The sequence below is a fragment of the Abramis brama genome (assembly GCF_963993115.1).
Source record: "Abramis brama genome assembly, chromosome: 16".
Classification (NCBI taxonomy): domain Eukaryota; kingdom Metazoa; phylum Chordata; class Actinopteri; order Cypriniformes; family Leuciscidae; genus Abramis; species Abramis brama.
In genome coordinates this window covers 5731017-5758166 of record NC_139978.1, presented here as the reverse complement: position 1 = coordinate 5758166, position 27150 = coordinate 5731017, and the positions used below count along the sequence as shown (strand labels likewise).

At 38.5% G+C, this 27150-nt stretch overlaps 1 protein-coding gene across 3 annotated transcripts in view; it reads right to left on the bottom strand.

Annotated features, from left to right (window-relative positions):
• cabin1 (calcineurin binding protein 1) overlaps window positions 1-27150 on the bottom strand; it is a 130611-nt gene that overhangs the window by 69609 nt on the left and 33852 nt on the right. For 2 of the 3 annotated variants that reach the window (XM_084087299.1, XM_084087300.1), the window contains exons 21-29: window positions 26107-26313; window positions 25876-26021; window positions 24496-24757; window positions 20995-21159; window positions 20554-20643; window positions 19889-20073; window positions 16833-17077; window positions 9558-9623; window positions 2579-2758 (exon numbers count right to left, since the gene is read on the bottom strand). In XM_084087299.1, coding sequence (XP_083943425.1) covers window positions 2579-2758; window positions 9558-9623; window positions 16833-17077; window positions 19889-20073; window positions 20554-20643; window positions 20995-21159; window positions 24496-24757; window positions 25876-26021; window positions 26107-26313 — 1546 coding nt within the window. The remainder of the gene's footprint in view (window positions 1-2578; window positions 2759-9557; window positions 9624-16832; window positions 17078-19888; window positions 20074-20553; window positions 20644-20994; window positions 21160-24495; window positions 24758-25875; window positions 26022-26106; window positions 26314-27150) is intronic. The other variant, XM_084087301.1, reaches the window with a different exon arrangement.

Sequence of the window (27150 nt, the reverse complement as noted above, 5' to 3'; positions counted from 1 at the left end):
GCAAATTTTGCTTGTAAAAAGCAACAGAATAGGGAAAGAGTATCTATTGTGTTTTGTCTCCTGGCATGACATTGGCTGAATCTTATGAAAACCTTCAAGACTGGCTTTTTTCAATCAAATATCAAAAGAAAATGCTATATTTAGTTATATTTAGGTATTTAGTTATATTTTATAGAAGTTATACTTAGCCAAGACTATTTTTTTAGGATGATACATTTTTTGGGATTGTGACATTATTTTCATGACAATTAAGATTATTCTATCATCATCATGCAGTAATTTAGTACAAACACTTATAGGCCTTGTTTACAGCTGGTATTAAGATGTGCTTTGGTCGATCGGATCACAAGTAGACGAGGGAAACACATTCCCGTTTAATCCGTCTCTTCTGTCCACTTTCAAACACTTCTGTCCTGATTTCTTCGAGGGGAGGGTCTATGGGTGAGTAAATGTATGGGCTTTCCAGATCGGAGACAGACGCGAGATCAGCCGAACGCTGTGAGTGTGTGTTAGAAATCAGGAATAGAGAGAGAACATTGTGTTTGGTACGTTTTTCATCTTCAAACCAAACTTGAGTCTTCAGCCGACAGAGCTTAAATCCCGCTCTATTGCTCTTCCCATAATGTTCCCGCATTAGACCAGTAGACGGAGAGAAGACGGTCTTTAGAGGCTGTTTGAACACATTCGATCACATGAGCGTTTACAGTACGAAAGCAATCCGGTCTAATGTGTTTTCCACTAACTCTGGAAGTGGAGGAAACTGGACGAGCTCAAAGTGTTTTAGACCCGTTTACTCCTGTATTCAGAGTCGTCCACTCGTGATCCGATCGACCAAAACACATCTTAATACCAGCTGTAAACAGGGTCAAACACTTCCGTTCAAAAGTAATATAACGATTTAAAATAATCGTTTTTATTGTAATATATTGTAAAATGTAATTTATTCCTGTGATCAAAGCTGCATTTTCAGCATCATTACTCCAGTCTTCAGTGTCACATGATCCTTCATTGATTGATGATTTGCTGCTCATGAAACATTTCTTATCATCGTAAAATGTTAAAAAGTTTTTTCTGCTTTATATATTTTTTCAGGACTTTTTGAAGATTATAAAGTTCAAAAGAACAGAATTCATTTGAAATAGAAATCTTATGAAACATTATAAATGTCTTACTATTACATTTAATCAATTTAATGTGTACTTGCTGAAGAAAAGCAATTAAAAAGAAAAGTAGTGTATTATCAGGACAAAAGATAAAACCATTTTTAAATAATATATTTTAATATCATGTAATATAACATTACAACAATGATAATTAGATGCTTTTTAAAATGTAATGAAAATGTAATGGGAAATGTGCTTAATCCTCATTAAAGTCCCTGTAAAGTCAAAATTAAGTATGTGTTCTGAGTTTGTCACACCACAGAAAAATGTGTTATTAGCCACCCAGCCAAATTTGAATGATAAAAAAAGCTGGCAAGTACATAAAATAAGGTATCAAAATCTTGAAAAAATGAGCAGTAGTCTCTGCTCTCAAACGCTGGGGGCGTGTCCGCTGGCTGTGCTGAAACCACGCCCACTCGCGGGAAAGCTTCCGTCGCCACACTCAACTGTCACCGCTACAGCCGGAATGGATGCTCCTAGCAGCTTAATTTGTTTTACAAAGCCTGGACTACCTACTATAATTATAACATAAGCACAAGGCAACTTACACTCATTGGTGGGCACGCACTGCCGACGATGGCACCAGTTGTCGGCGCGACGGGAGGATGATCGCCGAGGCGGGAGATAGGCGGTTCGGCCCCATTCACCAGTAACAGCGGATTATCAGTGAATCCCAGTTGTCTCCGACGAAAGTTTATAAAACTATCCCGTGTAAAATGATCACTACAGAGGCGGGTTTTGGCGGTGATCCTCAGCTCTCCATCAAGGTGGCTCTTCACAAAATTAATCCACCTCTTGTTGATATGATAGTTTTTCGGAAATTTAAATAAGGACACCGATCTGTTTTGTACGTGATCGCATCCAGGTAATACGCATTTCCGTGACGAAGGCATAGCTAGCTAGCAAACTGTAGGATGTAGTAACTAATAGTACTGACAGTAACTCGCGATAGGCAAACTGATGTGAATGTGCTATATTGTTAGGGGAGGGGCCAGCGTCAGGGGCTCCAGTGCGTCATCAAGTAGGGGCGTGTCCAGGAGCTCCGGGGCTTCAGTGCGTCATCGAGCCCCTGTTTTAGCCCCGCCCAAAAAATCCGGAACACAGCAATGGTGAAAAACTGTTTAACGGTCTAACTCCACAATTCAGTACTTCACAGTTCACAGTCTTTGTAATATGATTTAGCAATACATTTCTAACATTTATAATGTGTTTAGATTTTTTTTTTTAGAATTGCCTTTACAGGGACTTTAAGCATTATATTTACTGGTTAAACTGTTGGAAGCCCTTTATCATCATCACTTCCGCATCATTACTCACCATGCGTGTACTTCTGGATTTGCTCCCACATTTACAATAAATACTGTTATTCACCCTAAAAACTTGGCAGTGTGAACTGTATGTGTTGGGATCATTACCTATATTGTCTTCTCCTGTGGCCCGTTTCTCTTTTCCAATGGCATTTGATTCTTCCGGAAAAACACTACACTTCCCAGGATCGACCTTGTGGCTGCTGTCCTGAGAGCTGGTGGGGTCCATGAAAACATCCTGCAAGGAGCTGGAGTCCGACATGCCAGCAACACTGTCCTGACTTTGCTCTGATTTAGGGAGAAAATACACCACACAATTACACTCATTCTACAAGACCTTCCTCCGTCCTTTGTAAATATTCATATAATTAAAAAGCCCCATCATTCAGAGCATTTCCGAGAAGCCCAATTTGCACAAGCCACAAATCAACACAGTCACAAAGATGAAGTGTAATAATCCTCCAATGGACACAGAGCTGAAAACATTTGCAGGGATGAGATTATCACGAATGACAGCAACACAGCACCTGAAGAGCAGGTAGGCGGATCTCAGAACAAGGATTTGGATTACAATGTAGAGAAAGTGAAATCGTAATTCTGTGCCCGAGAAAGTTTGCTCTCAATTTCAACAAATTAAAGGAATCGTAACAGAGTGCTGCAGGAATGAGTCCTAACGCCTGGAAACGAGTTAGCAAGTCAATGTGTTTTTGGCTGAATGACTGAAATAAAGGTATGAAAACACAAGCTCAAAATGCATTCATGTTTTATTCTATGACATAAAATACATTAGTAATACCCACTCGTGATTTTAAATGGGACTACAGAGGTTGTCGAGGACATTAAACATCATTACGCCAAACGGGTAAACACATGTACTCGATAATACGCTTTTACAACCGTAGTCCGTTTATACTCTCACTCTAGATTTTCAATAAAGATTGAAAGTTGTCAGAAGCTTAATGATGAAGTCACGTGACCGTGGTGTAGTTAGTTTAAGCCAAACTTCTTCTTCTGGTGATTGTGTTTAGGCTTAATCATAATAGTTGTGTTCATTTGAGCAAATTATCTTGATAAACAAGACATGTTAGAATAATACATTTTTGGTCACACTTTAGTTTAGGCTCCAATTCTCACTATTGCCTGACTATTAACTATGACCTTTGCCTCAAACTCCTAATTACTGCTTATTAATAGTGAAAGTAGTTGTTATGTCTAGGTAATAGGTATTGGGTAGGATTATGGGATATGGTCAAGCAGAATAAGGCATTAGTATGTGCTTTATAAGTACTAATAAACAGCCAATATCCTAGTAATATTCATGCTAATAATGCATGCATGCTAACCCTAACCCTAACCCAACTAGTTCATAGTGAGAACTGGACCCTAAACTAAAGTGTTACCTACATTTTTGTTGGTCACAATGATTATTTTCTGGAAAGTCAATGGAAAAATCCTAAGCCCTATTCAGACGGGACTAGTTTTTTAAACGACGTTTGATTATTATTCAGTTATTATCACTAGACGTCTTTGATTTCATGTACCGATTCGGAAGGACCAACATCAGTGTTTAATACAGAAGTGGGAGTGTGTGTTTTCTAGAAGTGGCCGTTACAGAAGGTCATGTGCTGTGTGTGTGTGTGTCTTTTAATTATTTGTTGATATGAATTTAATTTATTATAAAAAATAAATTAAAAAGTGAGCAGAGAAATCTAGACAAATATCTTACTCTTACCTGACCCTGATATTAAAATTTGACTATTTATATATATTTTTTTCGTCGGATACCATCCATATTGAAACGAAATGAAAGCACGCTGAAGACTACTGCGCTAACGGTAGCTCAGGTAGGTCAAAAAAACACAACACCATCTGCAATCATTCAGACGGGATTAGATTTCTCCGAGGACTGTTGAGTTTCCAGAAAAACAGTAGACAATTTGCCCTGGAATTTTTTACAGAGGTTGTGTGAGAAAAACAGACTAGGCAGATTCGGACGGGATTAAAATCACAAAGTACGTCTGCAAAGCGAATTTCTCTAACGACCCCCTGGGAAACTAGTCCGGTCCGATTAGGGCTCTAGTGGGTTTTAGTCGAGGGAACCAGGGTGATACAAATAAAAAAAGTAATCCCTGCAGCACTATTTTTTTTTTTACCACAAGATGAAAATTGTGTCATTATTTATTCAACATGATGTTGATCCAAACCCATATTACTGGCTTTCTATTGTAGAACACAAAATGTTGTAATGATTTGCTACAACCAGCTCTTTTTCATATACTGTGAATTGGAAAGGACACTGTCAAATATATGTTATGCATGCACTTATCATATGTCCCACTAATACCCACTTGCCCCTCTAGGTCTTTTGGTATCAGTGTAATGCCTGGTTCAGGTTACTAATTTTTTTGTGTGTTACGATAGTCACTGTGTCAGATTACGCGATTTTGACTCCTAAAATCTTGTCGTGTCGTGGACAAGAAACATGTCAGACTATACGTTGCTTTCTGACCAGTCATTGTGTGCCGTCTCACATGCACACATTCACACACACATATATACACACGCACTCATACACACACACACACACACACACACTCTCACTCACACAAACTCACTCAAACTCACTCAAACTCACTCAAACTCACTCAAACTCACTCAAACTCACTCAAACTCACTCAAACTCATCCACTCACTCACACTCACTCACACAAACTCACTCACACAAACTCACTCACACAAACTCACTCACACAAACTCACTCACACAAACTCACTCACACAAACTCACTCACACAAACTCACTCACACAAACTCACTCACACAAACTCACTCACACAAACTCACTCAAACTCACTCACACAAACTCACTCACTCAAACTCACTCAAACAAACTCACTCAAACTCACCCACTCACTCAAACTCACTCACTCAAACTCACTCACACAAACTCACTCACACAAACTCACTCACACTCACTCACTCACACTCACTCACTCACACTCACTCACTCACACAAACTCACTCACTCACACAAACTCACTCACACTCACTCAAACTCACTCACACAAACTCACTCACACAAACTCACTCACACAAACTCACTCACACAAACTCACTCACACAAACTCACTCACACAAACTCACTCACACTCACTCAAACTCACTCACTCAAACTCACTCACACAAACTCACTCACACAAACTCACTCACACAAACTCACTCACTCAAACTCACTCACACAAACTCACTCACTCAAACTCACTCACACAAACTCACTCACACAAACTCACTCACACAAACTCACTCACTCACTCAAACTCACTCAAACTCACTCAAACTCACTCAAACTCACTCACCCACTCACTCAAACTCACTCAAACTCACACACACAAACTCACCCACTCACTCAAACTCACTCAAACTCACTCAAACTCACCCAAACTCACCCAAACTCACCCAAACTCACCCAAACTCACCCACACACACAAACTCACCCACACACACAAACTCACCCACACACACAAACTCACCCACTCACTCAAACTCACTCAAACTCACTCAAACTCACTCAAACTCACACAAACTCACACAAACTCACACAAACTCACACAAACTCACACACTGAAGCGATCGAATCTTGCGTCCTGTCGCGTTATCGTTTACGAATCCCCGCGACACCCTGCGTCAAACGGGTCGTGTCAAAATCGAGCTAATATCTGTACTTAGGCATTAGAGGAAAAAAGTAGTCTATAGGGCTTTTCACACTGCGCTTAACGCCGGGTTATCGTTGTTCTAAACCCCACTTTTAACGGACCCTGCTTCTGCAGTGTTTACCCTGTATTGCAGTGCAAAACTTGTACAGTGTGAAATGATGCAGTGTTAGAATGTTACTTAGATGTTAAGCAATGGAAAAGTGTGAAACAACAGCGTATGAATAGCCAGGATTAATTGTTAACCTCAGGGTAAATTTTGAGCAGTGCGAAACGTGAATCAAGATAACCCAGGATTCGGTTTACCTGGGTTGTGCGAAAAGTCTGAAAAGCCCTTAAATTACATATTCCAATGTGTTCTGATGCAATTTATGTGAGGAAAAGACTTACATTTATGTAGTAATTACTGTTAATATTTCCTTCCACATTAATTCTCAAATCTCATTCCTACTTTTGCATATTCAAAAATTGTGTCGCATTCGGTTTCAAGACATGCGAGAACAGATGGTGTTTCGGCATCAGAAGAGACTTACATTTTGTGAGCCATTGTTTAAGTTGTCATATCCGTCGGTGTGTAAAAAAAATTCTCCCTTATTTCTCCTTTTGTGTTCTACAGAAGACCAAAAAAGTCATACTGGTTTGGAAGGACACTGTGTTGAGTAAATGTTGGAAGAACTTACATTTTTTGGTGAACTATCCCTTTAACAGGTACAGTGTTTTTTTTTATCCAGGTCTGAGGGCAGAGGTTACAGGGCATGACTACAGGGAACATGTTTCAATGCAGTGTTGAACCCTGACTATGGCTTTGGGGTAAAACAGCCCGCCTGCTCATGAGGAAGACCAAAGTGCTTACAAATATTGTGCTTCTCAGCAAGCCCAGAAAAGAAAGTTAATGTGACTCTTCTTGTGCTGTCCACAAACAAGTAGAAAAAGCCCCTGAGCATGCTGGGAGTGTCAGCATTTGGCACAGAGAGTAGAAATTCATTAGCACACACACCATCACCTCTATGACACAACAAAGTGCATGGCAACACCAACGTCCCCTCCTCCAGAGAACGCCAACGCACCCGAAGGGGAAAAATGGCGCTGCGTCAGCCCAAAATTGCAGCTTCCTGCAGAGCGCATTAGCAGCTATAGGCCAACACTGCCAGGAGGACCATTATTTGGGCTGATACAGATTTCATCAGGAGCTCGAGAGCATGTTAAAGACGCTATGAGAGTCTAGACGTGACCTGGGTGTGTGCTGGGAAGTGTTGGGCAGGAAAAATGAAAGAAATTTTTGTTTCAGAAATGATTAATGTGATTAAGGGTGGAAATCACCAATAGAGTAAGAGTGTTGTAATATTTAAATGCACAGAAGAAAAGGACTTTAAAAAAAAAGGACAAGTGCTACTACAGTTTGAAGCACCTGCATGATAACTCTGATGTGACCCACAGTAAATATCAGAACAGGGTTCGGTTCACCTTCCTCAAAAGCAGAGCGCACAACACACTTTCATTCTGATATAGAGTTCATAAACACTGAGAATTAAGACTTAAGAATATTGACCAATGATAGAGCTCAACAGTAAGCTTACTGAAGTGATGTAAAAAATAAAATAAAATAAAAAAGACATTTGAAATCTTCATTTTGAAACAGATTTTAACTAATAACAGATGTACTTTTTAATGTACACTAATACAAAAATATATACAAAAGAAAGTGTTTAATTGCACATTTTCAATGAAATTCGTCAATCAAACATGTCATATTCCAACAGCATAGCTAGGTAAAGTCAACTAAAGAAGGCAGAATGCAAAGTATTTTCCATTCCCTCTGTAGAGGTACATTATACGGAGGCACCTCTTAATTATTGAATTGAAGTGTTTCAATCAGACGCATTCCCACAGGTGTATTAAATCAAGCACCTAGCCACGCAGTCTGCATTTACAAACACTTGAGGAAAAACAAGTCATTCTGAAGAGCTCAGAGATTTCAAGCATGGTACTATACTGTGAAAGTCACTTTGTGATATTTCATCCCTGTGAGATATTCCACGGTCAACTGTAAATGGTATTACTGGTAAGTGGAAGCGTTTAGAAACAGCAGAGGACGTGCTGAGGCGCATGGCGGATAAAATTCGCAAAAGATTTGCTGATTCCGTACCAAACTTCCACTGGCATTAAACGATTGGATCACTTCAGAATTACAATTTCCTGATAGTTTACTCTCCCCCACGTCATCCAAGATGTTCATGTCTTTCTTTCTTCAGTCGAAAAGAAATTAAGGTTTTTGAGGAAAACGTTCCAGGATTTTTCTCCATATAGGGACTTCAATGGGGTCCAATGATTTCAAGGTCCAAATTGCTGTTTCAGTGCAGCTTCAAAGGCTCAACACGTTCCCTTTTTAACCACAAATGCTCTTCTTGCACATCCACGACTTCACGCATTACTTAATCACGTTGAAGGTCACGCGTGTTCCGGTTCAAAAAGGTAGGGTAGGGAGAACAACTGTCATTTTCTTCTCCAACTTCAAAATCATCTGACATCAATGTTTGTTTGTTTTTTGTAAATGGCATTTGACTTAATCTTTGCACGTTGGCTTTGTAAACACTAGGTCTGTACCTCCACCTACGTCACGCGTGACCTTTCACCGTGATTACGTAATGTGTGGCGCATCACAGCTAATGCAAGACGATCATTTGTGGTTAAAAAGTATATATATTATTTTTTTTAGAAAATGGCCGATGGTTTGTCTAGATAAGACTCTTATTCCTCGGCTGGGATCGTGTAGAGCCTTTGAAGCTGCACTGAAACTGCAATTTATTTGTTATATCACCACTATATGAAGAAAAATCCTGGAATGTTCTCCTCAGAAACCTTAATTTCTTTTCGACTGAAGAAAGAAAGACTAAATTAGTGAGTAATTTATCAGGAAATTGTAATTGTGAAGTGAACTAATCCTTTACTATCAGCACTAAAGCTGTGCGGCGGGAGCATCATGGAGTGGGTTTCCATGGCCGAGCGGCTGCATGCAAGCCTCACATTACCAAGTGCAATGCCAAGCGTCGGTTGGAGTGGTGTAAAGCACGCCGTCACTGGACTCTGGAGCGGTGGAAACCTGTTCTGTGGAGTGACGAATCACACTTCTGATCGGCGAGTCTCAGTTTAGCGGATGCTAGTTTTCTAATGACGCAGAGTGTTGGTTTGCTTAAAGGCTTATAATTCCGTATTGAACAATCTTCATGAAAATGCATGGTCACTGTTGAGCTCTATGGTGTTCAGGGTGCTTGACAATACTGTTGCCAATACTTTGGGGAACTTAAGCCCTGCTTTTGAGGAGTGATAGGTGAGCCGGCAGTTTTGTACTATTGGTTGTGCGAGGAAAGGCGTCTGTACCATACGCAGATCCTGGCCGCAAAGCAGAGAGACACACGCAGTAGTCATGGTCATGTGAGAAGTCAGCTGTTGAGGAAAGTCAGTTTAGAACATTTTTCATAACCTGGACTCAGAAAAGCCATACAGTTGTGTATATTTTTGGGTACCATTGTGATGTGAATAAAGCAGATCTTTCATTTTCTGTTCTGCTGAGAAATGGGTAGCTTTTAGAGGTTATTCAAGTGAATCTCACAAAAACTTAGCAAGATCATGTATTTTTACCACCTTTTGGGGGAAAATTGAGCTTAATTGTGTTGAAAATGATGCCTCAAGGCAAAAAACAGGCTTCATTTTCTTCATTCAAAAAGAAAAAGGGTTATCCTTTGATTTCGAGGTGACCTGCATGTGTTTGTGACATTCACATCCCTTAATTAAAGGGATAGTTCACCCCAAAATTAAAATTGTCATAATTTACTCACCCTCATGTTGTTCCAAACCAGTATGAGTTTCTTTCTTCTGTTGAACACAAAAGAAGATGCTTTGAAGAATGTTGGTAACCAGAAAGTTGATGGATCCCATTGACTTCCATAGTATCTTCTATGCCTATCAGTTCATGCTGACTGGTAAGATTTATGAGATGTGAATTAAATATAAGTTGAAATTCACATTTAGTTTTTTATAAGCTTATCTGGTTAAAAAAACTGAATCAAATTTAGTATATACTATAACCACTAAATGACAACACAGGCCTATATTTAAACAGGGTTAAGCAAACTATTATTGCTGAAAACAATTGTTCAGACATAATCTTTTTATCAGGTATAGCATTTGGATGTATATTTAGACATGATGAAAAACAACTTTGTCACAATTTAGATTTGAATTCACCATCTTATTTTTACCCGATTTGCTTCAAACTACATCAGTATAATGTCAAAACAGAGCAGATGTAGACCTGTGAAATGATTCTTGATTTCTTAAATACTGTTGCCCTGGCGACATGTCAAACTTTAATAATATTCTTGGGTGTTTTTGATACTCTATGGAGGTCAATGGGGTCCATCAACTATCTGGTTACCAACATACTTAAAAATATCTTCTTCTGTGTTCAACATTCATTCAGGTTTGGAACAACATGAGGGTGAGTAAATGATGACAATTTTCATTTTTGGGTGAACTATCCCTTTAAGGTCCCGATATACTTCAAGCGAAATCTAAGAATGAACTGGTGTGAAAAACTCACCAAATCAAACTACCATTAATCTGTGGCGCTTATGTAATAGGTTTTCTAATTAAAATCTCTAACATTGTTTTTCATGTATAGTGCTGTAATACAGTTCTATTGTATAAAGTGCTATATAAATAAATGTGATGTTATGTTATGTTACTTTACTGGAGTGGCGAATTTCAGAGCTCATGCAAACATATGCACATCGCTACGATCAGATGCTAATCTATGTTCATCTCCGCAGCATGAACCGTGTTGGGATGTTTGCTAAGAGTGTATCGCTGAAAGTAAGTAAATAAGTATATTGAAAGTATATTAAGTAAATGATTTTGTCAAAGCATGAAAAAGAACTTCGCTGTGAGTTTATCGGGGCCTTTAGCATCAACAAACATACAGAAGGACAGTGAATTGATCAAGTCTTGAACTGTTGTATCAGCTTTGATCAGTGATAAAAAGCTAAACTCATCCACACACACACACCAACATTACCAGAAAAAGCAGTTGAAACCTCCCACTGTCTTAACCAAACCACATTATTCAGAACAGCCCACAAGAACAATTTCACCTCCCTTGCACAAGTGAGCAACGGCAGACACTTTGATCAGATGTCAGTTTGCACACAGAGCAGTGCGGAGTGCATTGTGGGAAGACTGTTGAATCAGGGTGCTGACCCATCATGCATCCATTAAGAAGCAGCAGGTGTGAAGCAGGTCAGAGGCAGGCAGAGAGGGAGCAGGCAGGAGGCAGCAGGGAGACAGGGAGACTAAAGCAGGCCATGGGAACAACTGAGGAATATGGGCAACATGTCACAATGTTCACCTTGAAGAATCACACTTCAGATCTGCAGCAAGCTGTTGTGAAGCTTCAGTAAAGCAATGAGATGAGGCCAGCCATAACAACAACAACAACAACATCAAGAACAACCTCAGCTGCACTATATATTAGTAATAATATTTTATTTAGGTCGATATATCATTCATGGATAACTGTGAAAATAAAAAATGACTATCGATACAGAGAGAGTTAATACAGCCAATAATAATATATATATTTGGGCCAATCACACAAGGTGATTTTTCAGCATCTTATGTCATGAGCACTCAAGTTAACAGTTTAAAATCATACATTTTCCATCCTGTTCTGTTAGCAGGCGATATGAATTAAACAGACCCTTTAAATGCGAGTATGAGGGTTTTCACATTTAATCACCAACGCTTGACATTAACTTTTTTGCTCAGCAGCCGCTGTGACTAGTGGTTTTCCAAAGTTACTAGCCACTCAGCATTTTCACTGGCCACAATTTTGACATCGATACCATGGAGAAAAACTAATGAGAGCTAATGCACGGATCCAATAAACTGTTGCACATGCATTTTCTTTCTCAACTGTTTACGTTCACTTAAAACTGACTGTGTTTAAGTGAATACTCGCCAAGACCTGCATTTTGACATTATTTTGTGTTTTTGACTGTTTAAGAGCAATAAGCAGCAAAAAAGAACTCTTTATGTGCCACACTTTGGGTGTGAGCACAAACTCTGCGGGGAAATTATGCGCAATGCGTGCAATCCCATGCCGAAATTCAACCCCTGTAACACCAACAATATTCATCCAGAGCAAATGAATCGAGTGAGTGAGGAGAGGCGGGTTTGTGTGTCACTCGCTGTCGGGGAGAGAGAGAGAGAGAGAGAGAGAGAGAGAGAGAGAGAGAGAGAGAGAGAGAGAAAGAGCAAATATATTATTCTACTATTCCACTAACTGAGATCTTTCATACTATATATATGACACGTCTACATGATTTAAAATATTTTTTTTTACTGCTTATGATGATAATATTTCATAAATTGTGAAACAAGTCACACTCAATTTTCAACAATTAAAGCTGCAGATAAGAGTTGTTCATGTTACCTATATGAATTGCAAAGTTTCAAAGCAATGCATATTTAGTTTCAAGTGCCTGGTTTTATATAATTAGCTTATTAGTTAGTTGTTTTTTCTAAAAGGAGTAAATTGCTAAAAGTAAAATTATCTGTATCTATCAAAACAAGCAGTTATTGATACTGGCCCAGAAATATTGGTGACTCCCTAATAAAATCTAGTCACTTTAACTGCAGTGGGATTCTTTTTCTGTCATAAATATTGAGTTTCTTGCTATTTAAAGTTATGTTACATTTTATTTAACACATTGTTTTTATTTCTTTTTCATGTAGGGTAATCCTGCTTACACGGCAAAATCTTAAATGGTCCAAAAATTCATAGCTGTAACATCAAACATGTTCTGATTAGCTTGGATTGTGTTGCGATATTTAGCAGTAAAAAAAGAAATCTGAAAATACTTACAGGCTAGTATGTAGCAAAATTGCATGATGACAAATACTGATAGCTTTTAATGTAAAAAGCTTTAAGAATTATATGTTCATTCACAGCCATGCAAGCTACATGGTATTTAGCCTGAGTGTTGATGAACACAACCAGAGCTGAGCAGAAATTTCGCCCCTCACAATCCACCTTAAGACTGACTAAATCTATGAACTGTATTCAAGAAAATGAGCACACCAGGCTGAGATTGACTTCAGCAACTAGGTCAAAGCCATCATCTGACACGCTTTAAAAAATCTGACTCCATTTCATCAAAACAGGCCACAGCAATATTTAATCAAGTGGACTATGCAATGCCCCCTTTTAAACTATATAAAGAACAAATGTCTGAAACTCAACATATTGCTTATGTTCCTCTTTTGTAAGTCACTTTGCATAAAAGCATCTGCTAAACGCATAAATGCATTGGCACCATGTACAACTTAGGCACTAGTAAATATTTTTGTGCTGCACCATTAAACTTAGTTAAAATGTAAATCTCCAAATAAACTAAATATTTACGGAAGCTTTCGACCAGGAGTAACTGTTGGAATAAAATAGCAAACTGACTGAACTGCACCAATAAGCTCTTGTTTTACCTGACAGACTTTAATCCTTCAAACATACATGATAATGCTGACATTTTATATTCACTTACATTATGCAAATAAATGACTTTGTAAGTGACTCTTCAACACAAACCCGTCCTAAACAGCGAACCTCAGAGTGCATCGGTCCGTGTTGCGTTTATAAATAATTTATTGATACTTATTAATTTTAAGTACAGTTTCTAAGTTGTTATCTACATTTAAAATACCTATTATGTTATTCAGTAGTATCATATTTTAATAGAAACATATTAGTTGTTAGAATCAAGGATACACTGAAATTAATGGCCTTTCAACAGCGTCTGCTCACATATTTGAAGGCTGCTATTGGATCGTTGAGGGTAAACGTCATTATGTGACTATGCATTACTTTACAGAGGGTTTACGACCTACTAGATACATTCTGCCTTAAGAACAAATGGTGCAACTGAATAAAGTACAGAGTTAGCTACGAACTAGCTAGTAGTTAGTAAGCCTTTAGTGTGGACTTAACATTTTAATTTAAGAAAGAACTCACAAAATGCTGGTGCAATCCTACCCTAAACACTAAGATTAAGTTACCACACGATGGGAAGGAAGAAGACAGAGCATGAAGCTTTAAAGGGGTCATGACATGAGAAACCAAATTTGCCTTGATCTTTTGGTATATAAGAGGTCTTTGTACCATTAAAACTTCCTGCAAGTTTCATAGCTTAAGACGTCCTCCCCATTATAAACGAAGCATTTATTTAATCAAGCTCTAATTACAGCTCATTGGGGATCCATGATACGAAGTGACATACCAGTCGTTTGCATATGACCACCTCCAGCGCAAGACAACCACGCCTCATTTTGCATCATCGCATCGTTGTCACACCCACAGGTGTTCAGTCGACGACAGGTGTTAATTTAAGAGTGTGTTCTCTACATTTCAAGGATGACTTTGTTTTGAGAACAAATCGCAGTATGATGCTACCCTGGTAATTCAGAGTTCTCACGAGAGCACAAGTTTAATTTGCTCAGCGAGTTACTCTGGTGTCGAGTAATGATGCTCATTAAATATGCCCCTCGATCTGAGCTGCACCAATCACATCGGGTTATCTGATATAGACGGGCCAGAGGCGAGATGACGACAGCGCTGCGACGTCGAAGTCATTAGTAAACATTGCAAGATGACTATGGATGAACACCAGTTGTTTGAAACGGCTTTGGCCGCTACAATGAACGAGTTAGACTTGGCTTTTTATCTAAAAGAGGAACAGAAGACGGCGCTCGAATCGCTCCTTTGCAAGAAGGACGTTTTTACTGTTTTGACAACCGGATACGGTAAGAGTATAATCTACCAGTTAGCTCCGCTGGTAGCTGGGGTTTATTGTTGTGATTGGTCGTAGTGTTATCCAATTGCGTGCAGTGAGATTTTCAAATGCATGCTTGGTGCCGCCCCTCGAGCTGGCCGATTTTCATTAGTCGACGCCAGACCATTAATCTTTTAGATTTAGGTCTGGATTTCCAGGCTAGTATGATGCTGGCTTTGCCAGAAAACTTTTGCTTAAAGATCAGGCCGTGCCAACTATTCTGGGCCGACAACGACGCCGCAACTGTAAGTAATGTATTTCATCTTAAAACTACTTTTAGCCAATGATGTTAGCCAATCATAACAGTGGGCGTTAACACTGAACTCTTAAAGGGGAAACACCCCAAAACAGAATCAGAGGATGAGAAACAGGGTGGGAAAAGGTCATAAATCACTAAAATTTAAAAGTTTTTTGTCCAAAAAACTATAGTAATACTATAATTGCACCTAAGGGAACATAATAAAACAAAAACAAAAACCATGTCCCCTTTAAGCAATCAAAACAGACGAAAAATGAATCCGTACTACAATATGGCCACAACAACAACAAAAAACTGCATAGCTTCTCCACTTCTGACCCAATTAATTTAAAAAAATGTAACAAATGACAGCAATCTGGTCTGGTCAACCAGTGTTGACATATGGTTAGCTACAGTACAAGATCAGCAGAGCATAGTAGCTCCCACCAGAGTTAGCTAACATCTGCTGCCTTATTATACTGTTGATTCAACCAATCAAATAATAATAAAAATCAGATAACAGCATGGTTTACTGGGAGAACATCAGCGAAGCACATTCATAAATCGGTGCAGGAATGGCACGAGCAAATAAAATGGCGAAAAACACAAAACTATTTGTAATTTGCTGGACTGGGTGCATAAAATGTGAAAGTAACTGGGCGGCGTAAACAACAAGGAATGACACTGGCTACGTCCACATTAATCCGGATATATTTAAAAACGCTATTTTCGTTTCAAAATGCTCTCCGTCCACACTAGCATTTTCCAAAAGCTTCTCGTCCACACTGAAAACGCTTCAATCACGCTTCTGCTCATTCATAAGAGATGTAATAAAAGATCACAGATAACACCGAGAGACCAGACATAATAATACTCTCACGCTATTCTTCAGGCATGATCACTTCATTAGCAAAATATCTCACCACTTCAGGTCAGACCTAATCTCCATTCTATGTCTGGGCTAAAACACAATCGCTCTTATGTTTTGCCGCAGGACAGCAACTGCGAGTACATTTTCTTTGCAGGAATGTGATATGAAGATTGTATGAAGTAACATTTATCTTTAGCAACACTGTGAAAGTGAATATCAGGCACGACAATGCCAGAACAACCACTGATATCTATGGGTGCAATATGCATCACATGACTAAGCATGCGTCATCATTTTCAAATGCCTCCGTTTTCACAGTCCACACTTCAACGCTACAACAGCGGTTTCAAATGTATCCACTTGGGAAAGCTTAGTGTGGACAAAAGGCCAAATTTGCATCCAGATTAATGTGGACATAGCTGAAGTGGAACTGAAACAAAGCGGAAAAAGCGCTGAGACACTGTTAGCAATGTTGCCCATTTTCCCATGATCCTCTATGGCCTGGTGCAGATGGTAGGAGGAGGGGTGGGAGGAGATGTTATTGTACACCAGAGCCCATCATTTAATTCATAGTGGTAAAAACCTTCATCATCCTCATTCCCCCGTGCGTGAGTGAGTGAGTGAGTGGGTGAGTGAGTGATACTCTGGCCCTGGTACTGTACCGTCCTGCTGCTGCTGGAGCTCCTGCCCCCGCCTGTGCCTCTGCTGCTGGCTTTTACGTTTGACGTAATCGTGGTCGACCGGAGTGACCGAATACGGGGGAGAACTCGCACCTCTCGCACCGTCGCCAGGCAGAGAAGCTGCTGCAGCCGCAGAAGTGACCGATGAGGAGGTCAACGCTGCCGGACAGGTACTCACGCCAGCCGAAGAGCGCGAGTCTTCATCGTTATTGGATGGAAGCTTTTCCCTGTTGGGAGAAAAGATGATGTTAACAAAATACAAACACTCAAAGATCTAGAAAAGTCAACAGAGATGTCCAATCCTACTCCAGGAGGACCAGAGTTTAGCTCTAACTTGCTCCAAAACACTTGACCTGTGGACAGTTGCATAAACTTAGCCATTATGTTAAGATCTAGGATGACCACTGGCAGTTAGTCAAGGGATGGTTAGTCTTACTTTTCGGTATCAAATTAAGCCAACGTACATTTTTATGTAACTGACTTAAAAGTTATGAACAGTCTTAAAGAAAAAAAATTGATGGCTAACGTGTAAGACTAGTCTAAGCGGTGTTCGAAATCGCCGTGTGTTCATTCACTACATTAGTCCACTGATATAGTTTAGTGGAATTCACACTTGAAGGAGTGAATGAAAACGAGTGAGTGAATTCGGACACTGAGTGCACTGGAAGGGCTACCCCTTTTTCCATATTTTGTGCTTGCTGTTTAATAATCAATTGAAACTTCGCAAACTGGCAGCTCCAGTAGTAATGAATAGATTTATCATGAACTCTGTCATGGAAACTAGCATGATTAAACCATCATTTAACAACTTAATAATCAATTAAAAAGGAATTTATACCTGTATGATATTACGCTGGACTAGAAAATGAATGGATGGATGATTGAGCTGTGGTGGAGCTTCAGGTCAGATGCAGGAATTCATTTGGTTCGTGAATCTCACAGTGCATTATGGGTATTCTCTAGCCGTTGAGCATACATTGGTTGTACACTCGTTATTGCGGTGCATTGTGGGATTGAATGAGTGCTCTCGATAATGGTTTCGGGCACCACTATAAATGGCTGTTCTCTCAAATAGTGTTTAAGAGTATAGTGCGCGATTTCAGACACAGCCCTGGATTAGCTGGTTCAGGTGTGTTTAATTAGGACTTGAGCTAAACTCTGCAGAATAATGGCCTCCAGGAGCAGGACAGGACACCCCTACACTAGAAAAAAAACATCTAGTTCAAGTCATGAAACTCTGTGTCCAAAAGCTTAGGCAGTTCTAGCTGTTCTAACAAAGTCAAATTGACATTGCACTTTACACACAAAGGCACCTCCCGAAACTGATGTCTGAGCCAACAGAATGATCTACAACAAAATATGGAGAGCTTTGGTGATAACTAAGCACAATAGCACATATTTAATTACTACACTTCTACAAAAGGGAAAAAAGTTGGTCAAAAATGTACTTTTACACAAACTGAGCACCAACCTCAACTTTCAGACACATTTTAATTGTATAGCTGAACTGTCATGGAATCGAATGCACAGGATAGTGGGACGTCATACACAGTGAGAGATACATGTATGCTGCCTTCAAAAACGATCAGATAAAGGTATCTTAGCAGACAGGATGTGATACAATCATGAGATTCTGACATGCCTTGTTGCCTTCCTACCTCCATATGCTGTCAGCGAAGACAGCTTTATTCAGCTTTCAGCCATAGCCTGATAGGTCCGTTACATGCAATCTGTTCGCAATCATTTACTACATAGCACAAGCTGACTGGCCAAGGCTGTATTTGCAGGCAAAGAGATTGCTTCCTCAACATTTAAACATGCTGGTTCAGTGTTCACTGTAAGCTGGTTCCTCTGAACCCGTCCACCTCCCCCAGCTCCACCTGTCTAGATCTGCTACGGGATTATGTTTGTCTATTCATGCAGCAGTAGCAGCAGCATATTGTAATATAAATCTATGCTGTCCCCAGAATGTGTCTGTGAAATTTCAGCTCAAAATACTCCCAGATCATTTATTATAGCTTGTCAAATTTGCCCCTTTTTGGGTGTGAGTAAAAACGTGCTGTTTTTGTGTGTGTCCCTTTAAATGCAAATGAGTTGCTGCTCCCGCCCCCGTTCAGAAGACGATCGATACTTTTACACGAGCTTCAGAATAACAAAACATGTGAATAATCTCACTCATCTAAAATCTCAGAAATACCAGTAGCGAGTGCAGCCTTACGGAGAGACTCAGGAAGAGTTTCACTTTTAGACGCACCTGGACGTTTCTGAATGGTTAGTGGAAACATGTATGTAGTTGTTGTGGAGTTACATTGATTCATCTCATCGACTTTCATGTACCGTCACGTTTACACAAGTTGACAGTTCCCTGACGTCTTTATAAGACAGCTGTGACAGTTTTTTAGTCAAATAGTGTTCAGTGCTCATCTGTCCTCAACGACAGAACAGTTTCATGCTTTGCTGGAACTTTTGCCATGGCGTTAGAACTGGTCACTGTTGTCGCTTGCGAAACCAAATGGCGGCTCCATGGGTGGAAACGTGCAGATTAAGGGGCGGCAATATTATAATAAGATCTCCTTCCTACGTCACAAGGGGAGCGAAATGTGATCGGCTTATTTTTTTGACATGCTTGCAGAGAAAGGCTCATCAAAACAGTAACTGTGTTTCACTTTTCACGTTTTCTGGGTTGGTCAATGCACCGGGGACCCGATTATAGCACTTGAACACGAAAAAAGTCAGATTTTCATGATGTGTTCCCTTTAACAGTTTTGAATTTTCTAAATCAATCCAGAATAATTTGAGGAAGAATTGTGATTCAAACTGTCAAATTGCTGAGTTCACTTTTAGCTCGCTACAAATAACTGCATAATCTGTGATCTGTATGACTACAGTGTGTAATGTCAATGTTATCGCTGCTCCTCTTTTTAAAAGTTTGTCAAAATACAGCTGAAATCAGTTGAAATCTGAATCTTAGGGGATAGTTTTACAATCTTTCTAAACTACTTGTGTCTCTTGAGAGCATAAAAGGTTTGTGATCATACTTGTCGCTGCTGGTTTTGGGCGTGGTCTTCTCCTCTCCTCGTGCAAAGGGTCCGACGGCAGCTTCAGCGAGCATGCTGAAGAACACCTCATAATCCATCAACTTCATCTGCTGCTCAGACACTTCACCACCATCCTTCTCATTCTCCAGCAACTTCAGAATGGTGGCGCTCAGGCGGAAAAACAGCTGGCAAGGTGCAAGAAAATAAATTCCCTTCAACTCAATTCAACTGACATGTTTTGTCGTACAACCCTATACTTGACGTTCATTACCTCTCAAAAGGGTTGGATTCATTATGTTTTTAAAGAAATGAATACTTTTATTTAGCAAGGATGCATTTTCAACATTGATGATAATCAGAAATCTTTATTGAGCAGCAAATCATCATATTGAGACTGAAGTAATGATGCTGAAAATTCAACTTTGCCATCATAGGAATAATTTAAATACATTAAAATAGAAAACTATATTAAAAATAATAAAATACATTGTAATAATATTCCACAATATCACTGTATTTTTGAACAAACAAATGGTCTGTACAATTTTTGAAAACGTTTTTGAAAGCAATCTCGACTGCTCACCAAGCCAGCTTTCAAACACGTTTTCAAAAATTGCACAACCTTTTGAACAGTAGTGTCCACCACATTGCAAACCACTACATACCTCTAAGGCCTCCATGGCGAGGTCAGGTGGGTTGTGGTAGTGGATTTTGCGTGGGTATCTGGCCGCCTCCTCGTGCAGGTAGTGTGCAGACTGCAGATATATGACACAAGAGCTGTAATGAGATGTGCTGGACTGTTGGGAACTCAGAAGCCTCTTTCACACCATCAACGGCTTCGCACGTTTCATCAATTTTTCTACATTTTATCCGACAGGAACTGACTGAATGATGACAAATACATACCAGAATGGAGCCAGACCTGAAGGTGAATTTGCAGTCAATTGACTGACAGCACACCTATGTCAGAGAATGTCCTAATCATTCTCAAACTGTATCATTGAACTATTGCCATGTTAGATTGAATCAACCACGGCAACAGACGCAATCTCAATAGCCAATCAGATTCTCCAGCGGGTCCGTTATAACCTAGATTAGAAGATCACCTTTTTGTACAGGTGCAGGTAGTCTTTGGGCGGCAGCTTGCGCTTCTCTGCAATCTTTCCCAGCATGTAGTGAATGAGCCACTCCTCTTCATCGCCGTCACAGCGAGAAGCTCCACGAAAGCACTGCGATGACGTCTCCAACATTGAGTCTCTGCGCTCTTCCATCTATAAACACAAGCAAACAGAAACAAACAAATCTTGAAAACGGAGTCTCTTATTTCTTGTCGCTACAGCAAACAATCACATGTCTCTCTCTCTCTCTCTCTCTCTCTCTGATAAGTCTTTATTTATATAAGTCAAGTCACCTTTATTTATATAGCGCTTTTTACAATACAGATTGTTTCAGAGCAGCTTTACAGTGAGAACAGGAAAATAATGCAACAAAGTTTGTTTCGGCTGTACAGCAGATTTAGAAGAAAATAGTGTCACCGTCCAGCTTAAGTAAGTTCAGTGATGGTTCATTTCTGTTGTAAAAAAAGTTATTAATTTAGTTCATTTATATATATAGCCGCTCTGGAGAAAACAGTGATGTCATCGTCCAGCTCAGTTCTGAGGGTTGTTCCATAAAACAAGATTAGAATACAAGCCAGGCTTATTTTGGTTAGTCAGACTTATTGTCGGTGGATTCTGTTTCATAAAGCAAACTTAAAATAGTTCAAACTCAGTTACCCTGGCAACTTATGCTGGGAAACTAGCCTGGTCCAGGGCAGGCTAACTGTCAGGCTAAGCCTCAGCTGTTACACAGATCCTCCAACACTGACCGACAAGAACACAATGATATTACCACTGACACTCTCTCATACCATTATTGGACTTTATTAACCATTATTAGTCCAAAAATAAATAAACAGTATACAGAAAATCAACTTAAATAAGGCTAGATAGATAGATAGATAGATAGATAGATAGATAGATAGATAGATAGATAGATAGATAGATAGATAGATAGATAGATAGATAGATAGACAGATAGACAGATAGACAGATAGACAGATAGACAGATAGATGATAGATAGATGATAGATAGACAGATAGACAGATAGATAGATAGATAGATAGATAGATAGATAGATAGATAGATAGACAGATAGACAGATAGACAGATAGATAGATAGATAGATAGATAGTTTTGTGCCCAAGATTTAGTTACATTGTTTTAAAGATTTATGAATACATTTCTCTCTGGTTTTGTTTGGCAGCTGTAGTACATGTTTATGATTATTAGAAGAACATTAGAACACAATCTAAAAAAATGTAAAATCACAAAATTAAAAATAAATAATTACAAAAGCACAGTATAAATTTTAACTGGTAAGATGAATTTGAGCTTAGTAATTGACAGTATATTAGCCTACATTTGATTTACCCCATTACAATAGTTCCTTTACAGTTATTGCTATCATAAAAATACACTTGTAGGTTTAAAATTCTAAATAAGGGACATCTAATGTCCAAATAACAAATATTTTAGCATATATATATATATATATATATATATAGGCTAAAATTATATATATATATTTATTTATTTATGTACTTTATTGTGTCTTTCAATTTAAACACATTTAACACAATTATACAAATGGACAGTTCCTTTAAAGACATTATATTTTCCCCCAATAAATATTCCTTATTTTTCCTTCTACTTTTTTTCTTTTGTGATAATACCCACCAACACATACATATGATTTAAGGGGAAAAAGACAAAAAACAATAAATAAATATTAATAAAAATTTAACATTCACATATCAAACTCTTATAATGACACATAATTCCTAATAGTTATTCAAGTAATATTACTTAAATATCAAATATTCAATATAAGTAAATAAATAAAATAACAAATAACTAGAATTAAAAGGGATGGTTATATAAAAATGTAGTTAATGTAGGCTAATATATATTCCTTTATTTTATGGAATATTCTTTGATTTTAGAGTTGCACATATCTTTTCAAAATGTATACATTTGCTCTTAATTTCATGTTATCCTCTCCATAATGTACTTTAGAAACTAAATCTAACCACTCATTTAAAACTGGGGTTTCTTGCTTTCTCCAAAAAATTATTGCATTAAAAGCTGTAATTCTCAGCATTATAAATAAGTAAACGTCATCTTTATTAAGTAGCATAGGTCCTATACCTAAACCTATATTTTGTATCTTTATTTAGTTTCTTAAAAAAAATCTTCCCTGAATTAGGCTACTTCTGTTAAAAAAAATTTTTTTTTATTAGAAGTATAAAATCCATCCTATATGAGTGTAATGAGCTAGAAGTTCACTGCAACTTATCCAACATCCAAAAGATAAATTATTATAATTAGAAGATATTTCTGGTGTTAAAAAATATCGCATATTAATTTGACAAGCAAAATGTATTTTAGTCAGAATTATTGCGCTCCTATTTGGCGCGCAGCAGCGCTCGTTCAATATGAAGATTAGCAGTAAAATGGATATATTTGCATGACTTTCTAACATTTACAGATGGAGGATATAACTGTAAAATGTAAGTTTTGCACTGAGGAAAAAAAAAAAACATGTCACAAACGCATAAAACAGCACAAAATATACGCTGTTTGATGGTGGATCGATTTGATCCACGATCGACCTCTAGGGCTGCTTCAGAAACGCGTGCACACGCAATTATCTAGACTTGATAAACCTGGATCAAATTAGTGAGATTGCGTGAACTTCAATGACCTTTTATTGAACCACTTTAGCCCCAACTTATTTGTTAGGCTCATTCAAGTCCGGTTTTGGAGTTTAATCCCCGCTTTTCTAAGCGCCTTTTATGGAACAACCCTCAGTTCTCATATAATGGTGTCAATGCAGGCAGATCAATAATATTGTTGAATATTAAGTGTAGCTTAGTAGCTTAATAGAAAGCATTTTTATTAATGAGAACGAAGCTTTTTGAAAACGCTCTCCAAAGTGGATACATTTGATAACGCCGTTTTCGCGTTGTATTGTGGACTGTCAAAACGGAGGGATTTAAAAACATCAGTCTAGTCAGTTTAGTCATGTGACACAATAGATATTCATGTTTATACCGGTATTGTGCCTGTTATGTGCTATTCACTTTCACACAGTTGCTAAAGTATGTTACTTTGCACACTCTTCATATCACAGACCTGCAAAGATGAATGAAAATGTACTCACAGTTGCTGTCCTGCGGCAAAACAAGAGAGCAATCGCGTTTTAGACCAAACATATGGGGACTGAGTGCGACCTGACGCATCAGTGAATGCTGAGATATATTGCTAAATAAAATGATCCTGTCAGAAGAATTGCGCGATAACTTTATTTTTCCGTCTGTATCATCTCAGAGAGGTTTTACGTCTGCACAGTAAGGTGAATTTAGCCTTTTTCAAAAGTTTGTCATCTACACTGAAACGTCGGAAAACGCCTGAAAGCGCCAGTGTAGACGGAGAGTGCTTTAAAATGAAAACGCTTTTTCAAATGTATCCGGATTAACGTAGCCTTAATATACAAACAGAAGTACCTGTTTGATCAAGTCCAGGGGGAGTTCGCGTTTCCACTGTTTGAGCTGTCTGGAAGCGAAGGAGTGCAAGGCATAGGACATGGTCCCATACTCGATCCATAAGGAGAGGTTCGAGGGGTCTATCTCCAGAGCCCGTCTGAAACAGGTCAGCACAGCCAGAGAGTTTTTCCAGATGGGGCCGTCACTCCTCAGCTCATTAGAGTTCAACTTGTCCTGGATGCGACTGGCACGTGCCAATGCCATGCCTGCCCATGAGTCAAACCTACATGAGAGATGGAGAGATACAGTGACATAGCTGTGTGCATTCATAGGGTCAAATTTAGAGCTTTTTTTAAGACCTGCACAAATAAAATGAATACCATATGAGCAGTGTAGAGCAACTCTATGAATATATCCAAACCATAAAGTGACTATAAAAACAATGATTTATACAACTTTACAGTTCAAATAATACAGGTTTTGACAAAATCAAACATTTTCATAAAATGATAAATCCTCATATTTCAGCCTAAAATGGATATCATTTTTTCATAATTAATTTCAGCCATAAATGGAGCAGGGAAAAAAATTGCAATATAAAAACTATATAGTAAACAATGTCATAATTATGAATTGCTTTGAAACAGTGAGTCTGTAGAACGCGCAACAATGATGCGCTTTGACTTTAAAATGCTCAGCACTTACAATTAAATAATCATCTTTTGAAGTTTAATATTCACATAAATCCATATCGCGATTCATGTTTTACTGGTCCCGAAATTAAGACCTCTTGAAATGATAATAAAGACTTTTAGTGATAATTATATGATATGATGATATTTAATATAATAGAATTATTATATGATGACAATTAAGACATTTGAAATATTGTGGTGAAAATCAAGTTTTTAATGTTGTTTATATGTCTATGTGGTGTTTTTAATATGCTTTAAGACAAACCATGTGTAAATTCATAAGTCGACACCATTGCTGAGTATTTTCTCCTTAAAACTGCAGTGAACCAAAGACAGTCTCAAAAACACGCTTTGAAATCGCTGGTGTTTCTGACGTCACAAACTACCTTGTAACCAATCAGATCAACGTGTGATCGTCAACGAGTGGATCTCTGAGCTGAGTGAGTGAGTGGAGGCGGGGCTCATTTGCATATTCATAGAACCGCGTATACTAAATGAGGCAAGGGTGTCGAGTAACATTCAAACTATTTTAAGACATGAAGAATTTTGTTTTCAAGGAAAAACTTTTAAATGTGTCATTTTGGTGATCAAAGATAAGTTTTAAGGGATAAAATGATTGACTACAGGGGGACTTTAAGGGGACCTAAATTTCATCAAACTGAATTTAAGACTTAAGGGCACACGGGGATGTAAAATTTTAGCAGACCTGTTGGGACACATGCAGATGTCGTGCATGTAGAACTTGATGGCTTTAGACTGCTCTTTGTTTTTGAAGTGGTAGTCCGCCAGCAGGTAGTACAGCTCGTTCACCACAGGGGGCGCCGGGGAAGCTCCTTCTGGAAGCGCTGGCACCTTGGACAAAGAGAAATGCTTTAAGTGACGAAATGAACAGACAAAACAGATCTAGATGAACGGACGACAGTCAGTGAGCTCATACCTTGACAGCACCTCCCTCAATATAAGCAGACACGTCGTCGACGGAGAGTGTGGGGCCGTCGTTGCGTGGGATTATTCCAGAAAGCCTTCTAAGCAGGTTGGCAAGGTCAGCTGAGACAGTGCTGGTCTTATAGCTGTCAAACTCTGGCAAGGTTTTGGGTTTAAAGTACTCAAACATAAAGATGGCATCGCTCCAATGAAGCTCCACCTAGATCAGAGAGGACATAGAAAGAGGAAGATAGATGGAAAGAGGCAGACAGACCGATGGCACCATGTAAGCAGGGTCCACAGTGTTACTTTATTATTATTTACATACTAATTTCAGTTTTCATTCATTTTTTTAGAATTCATTTTTCTTTTAATATTCATTTTTTACAACACTTAAATTACTAGTTTTTTAAGTTCACTATTAGATTAAAAACACTAAGTTGTTCATCTAATATTTATATTTTATTTCAGCTTTATTTCAATAATTGAAAACTTTTTTTAGTTTTAGTTAACATTGGGTGGGGGGTGGGGGGTAAAGGATGGTTCATCACGATGTGCTCTGATATCGATTCTCATAGCCAGCGATATGATATTTGTCTAAGATGTTTTCAGTTACAGAAGTATCATTAAATGTAAAACAACACTTAACAGTCTTCCCTGTATGCATTAAATATAGATAAATCCGTATTAAAGTTACAAAAGTTATTCAGTGAGTATAACTTTAAGAGCAGTGACAGTCTTTTGTTGTTTGATAAACATATCTAAAAATAAAAAATAAAATATAAAAATAATGACAGACAGCAGCAGGAATATTAGGCTGCTGTCACTTTAAGAGCGAATGCACGGATCCAATATACTGATACACATGCGTTTTATTTCTCAACTGTTATGCACATTCCTGACATTTATGACATTCCACATTTCTCCTGTTATACACACTGACTGTGTTCATCAGAATATTCACCAAGACGGGCATTTTGACATCATTTTGTCTCTGATGGTGGGATTTAAATAATTTTCTCCCTGTCACTTTTTACTATATGAATTTTGGTCACTG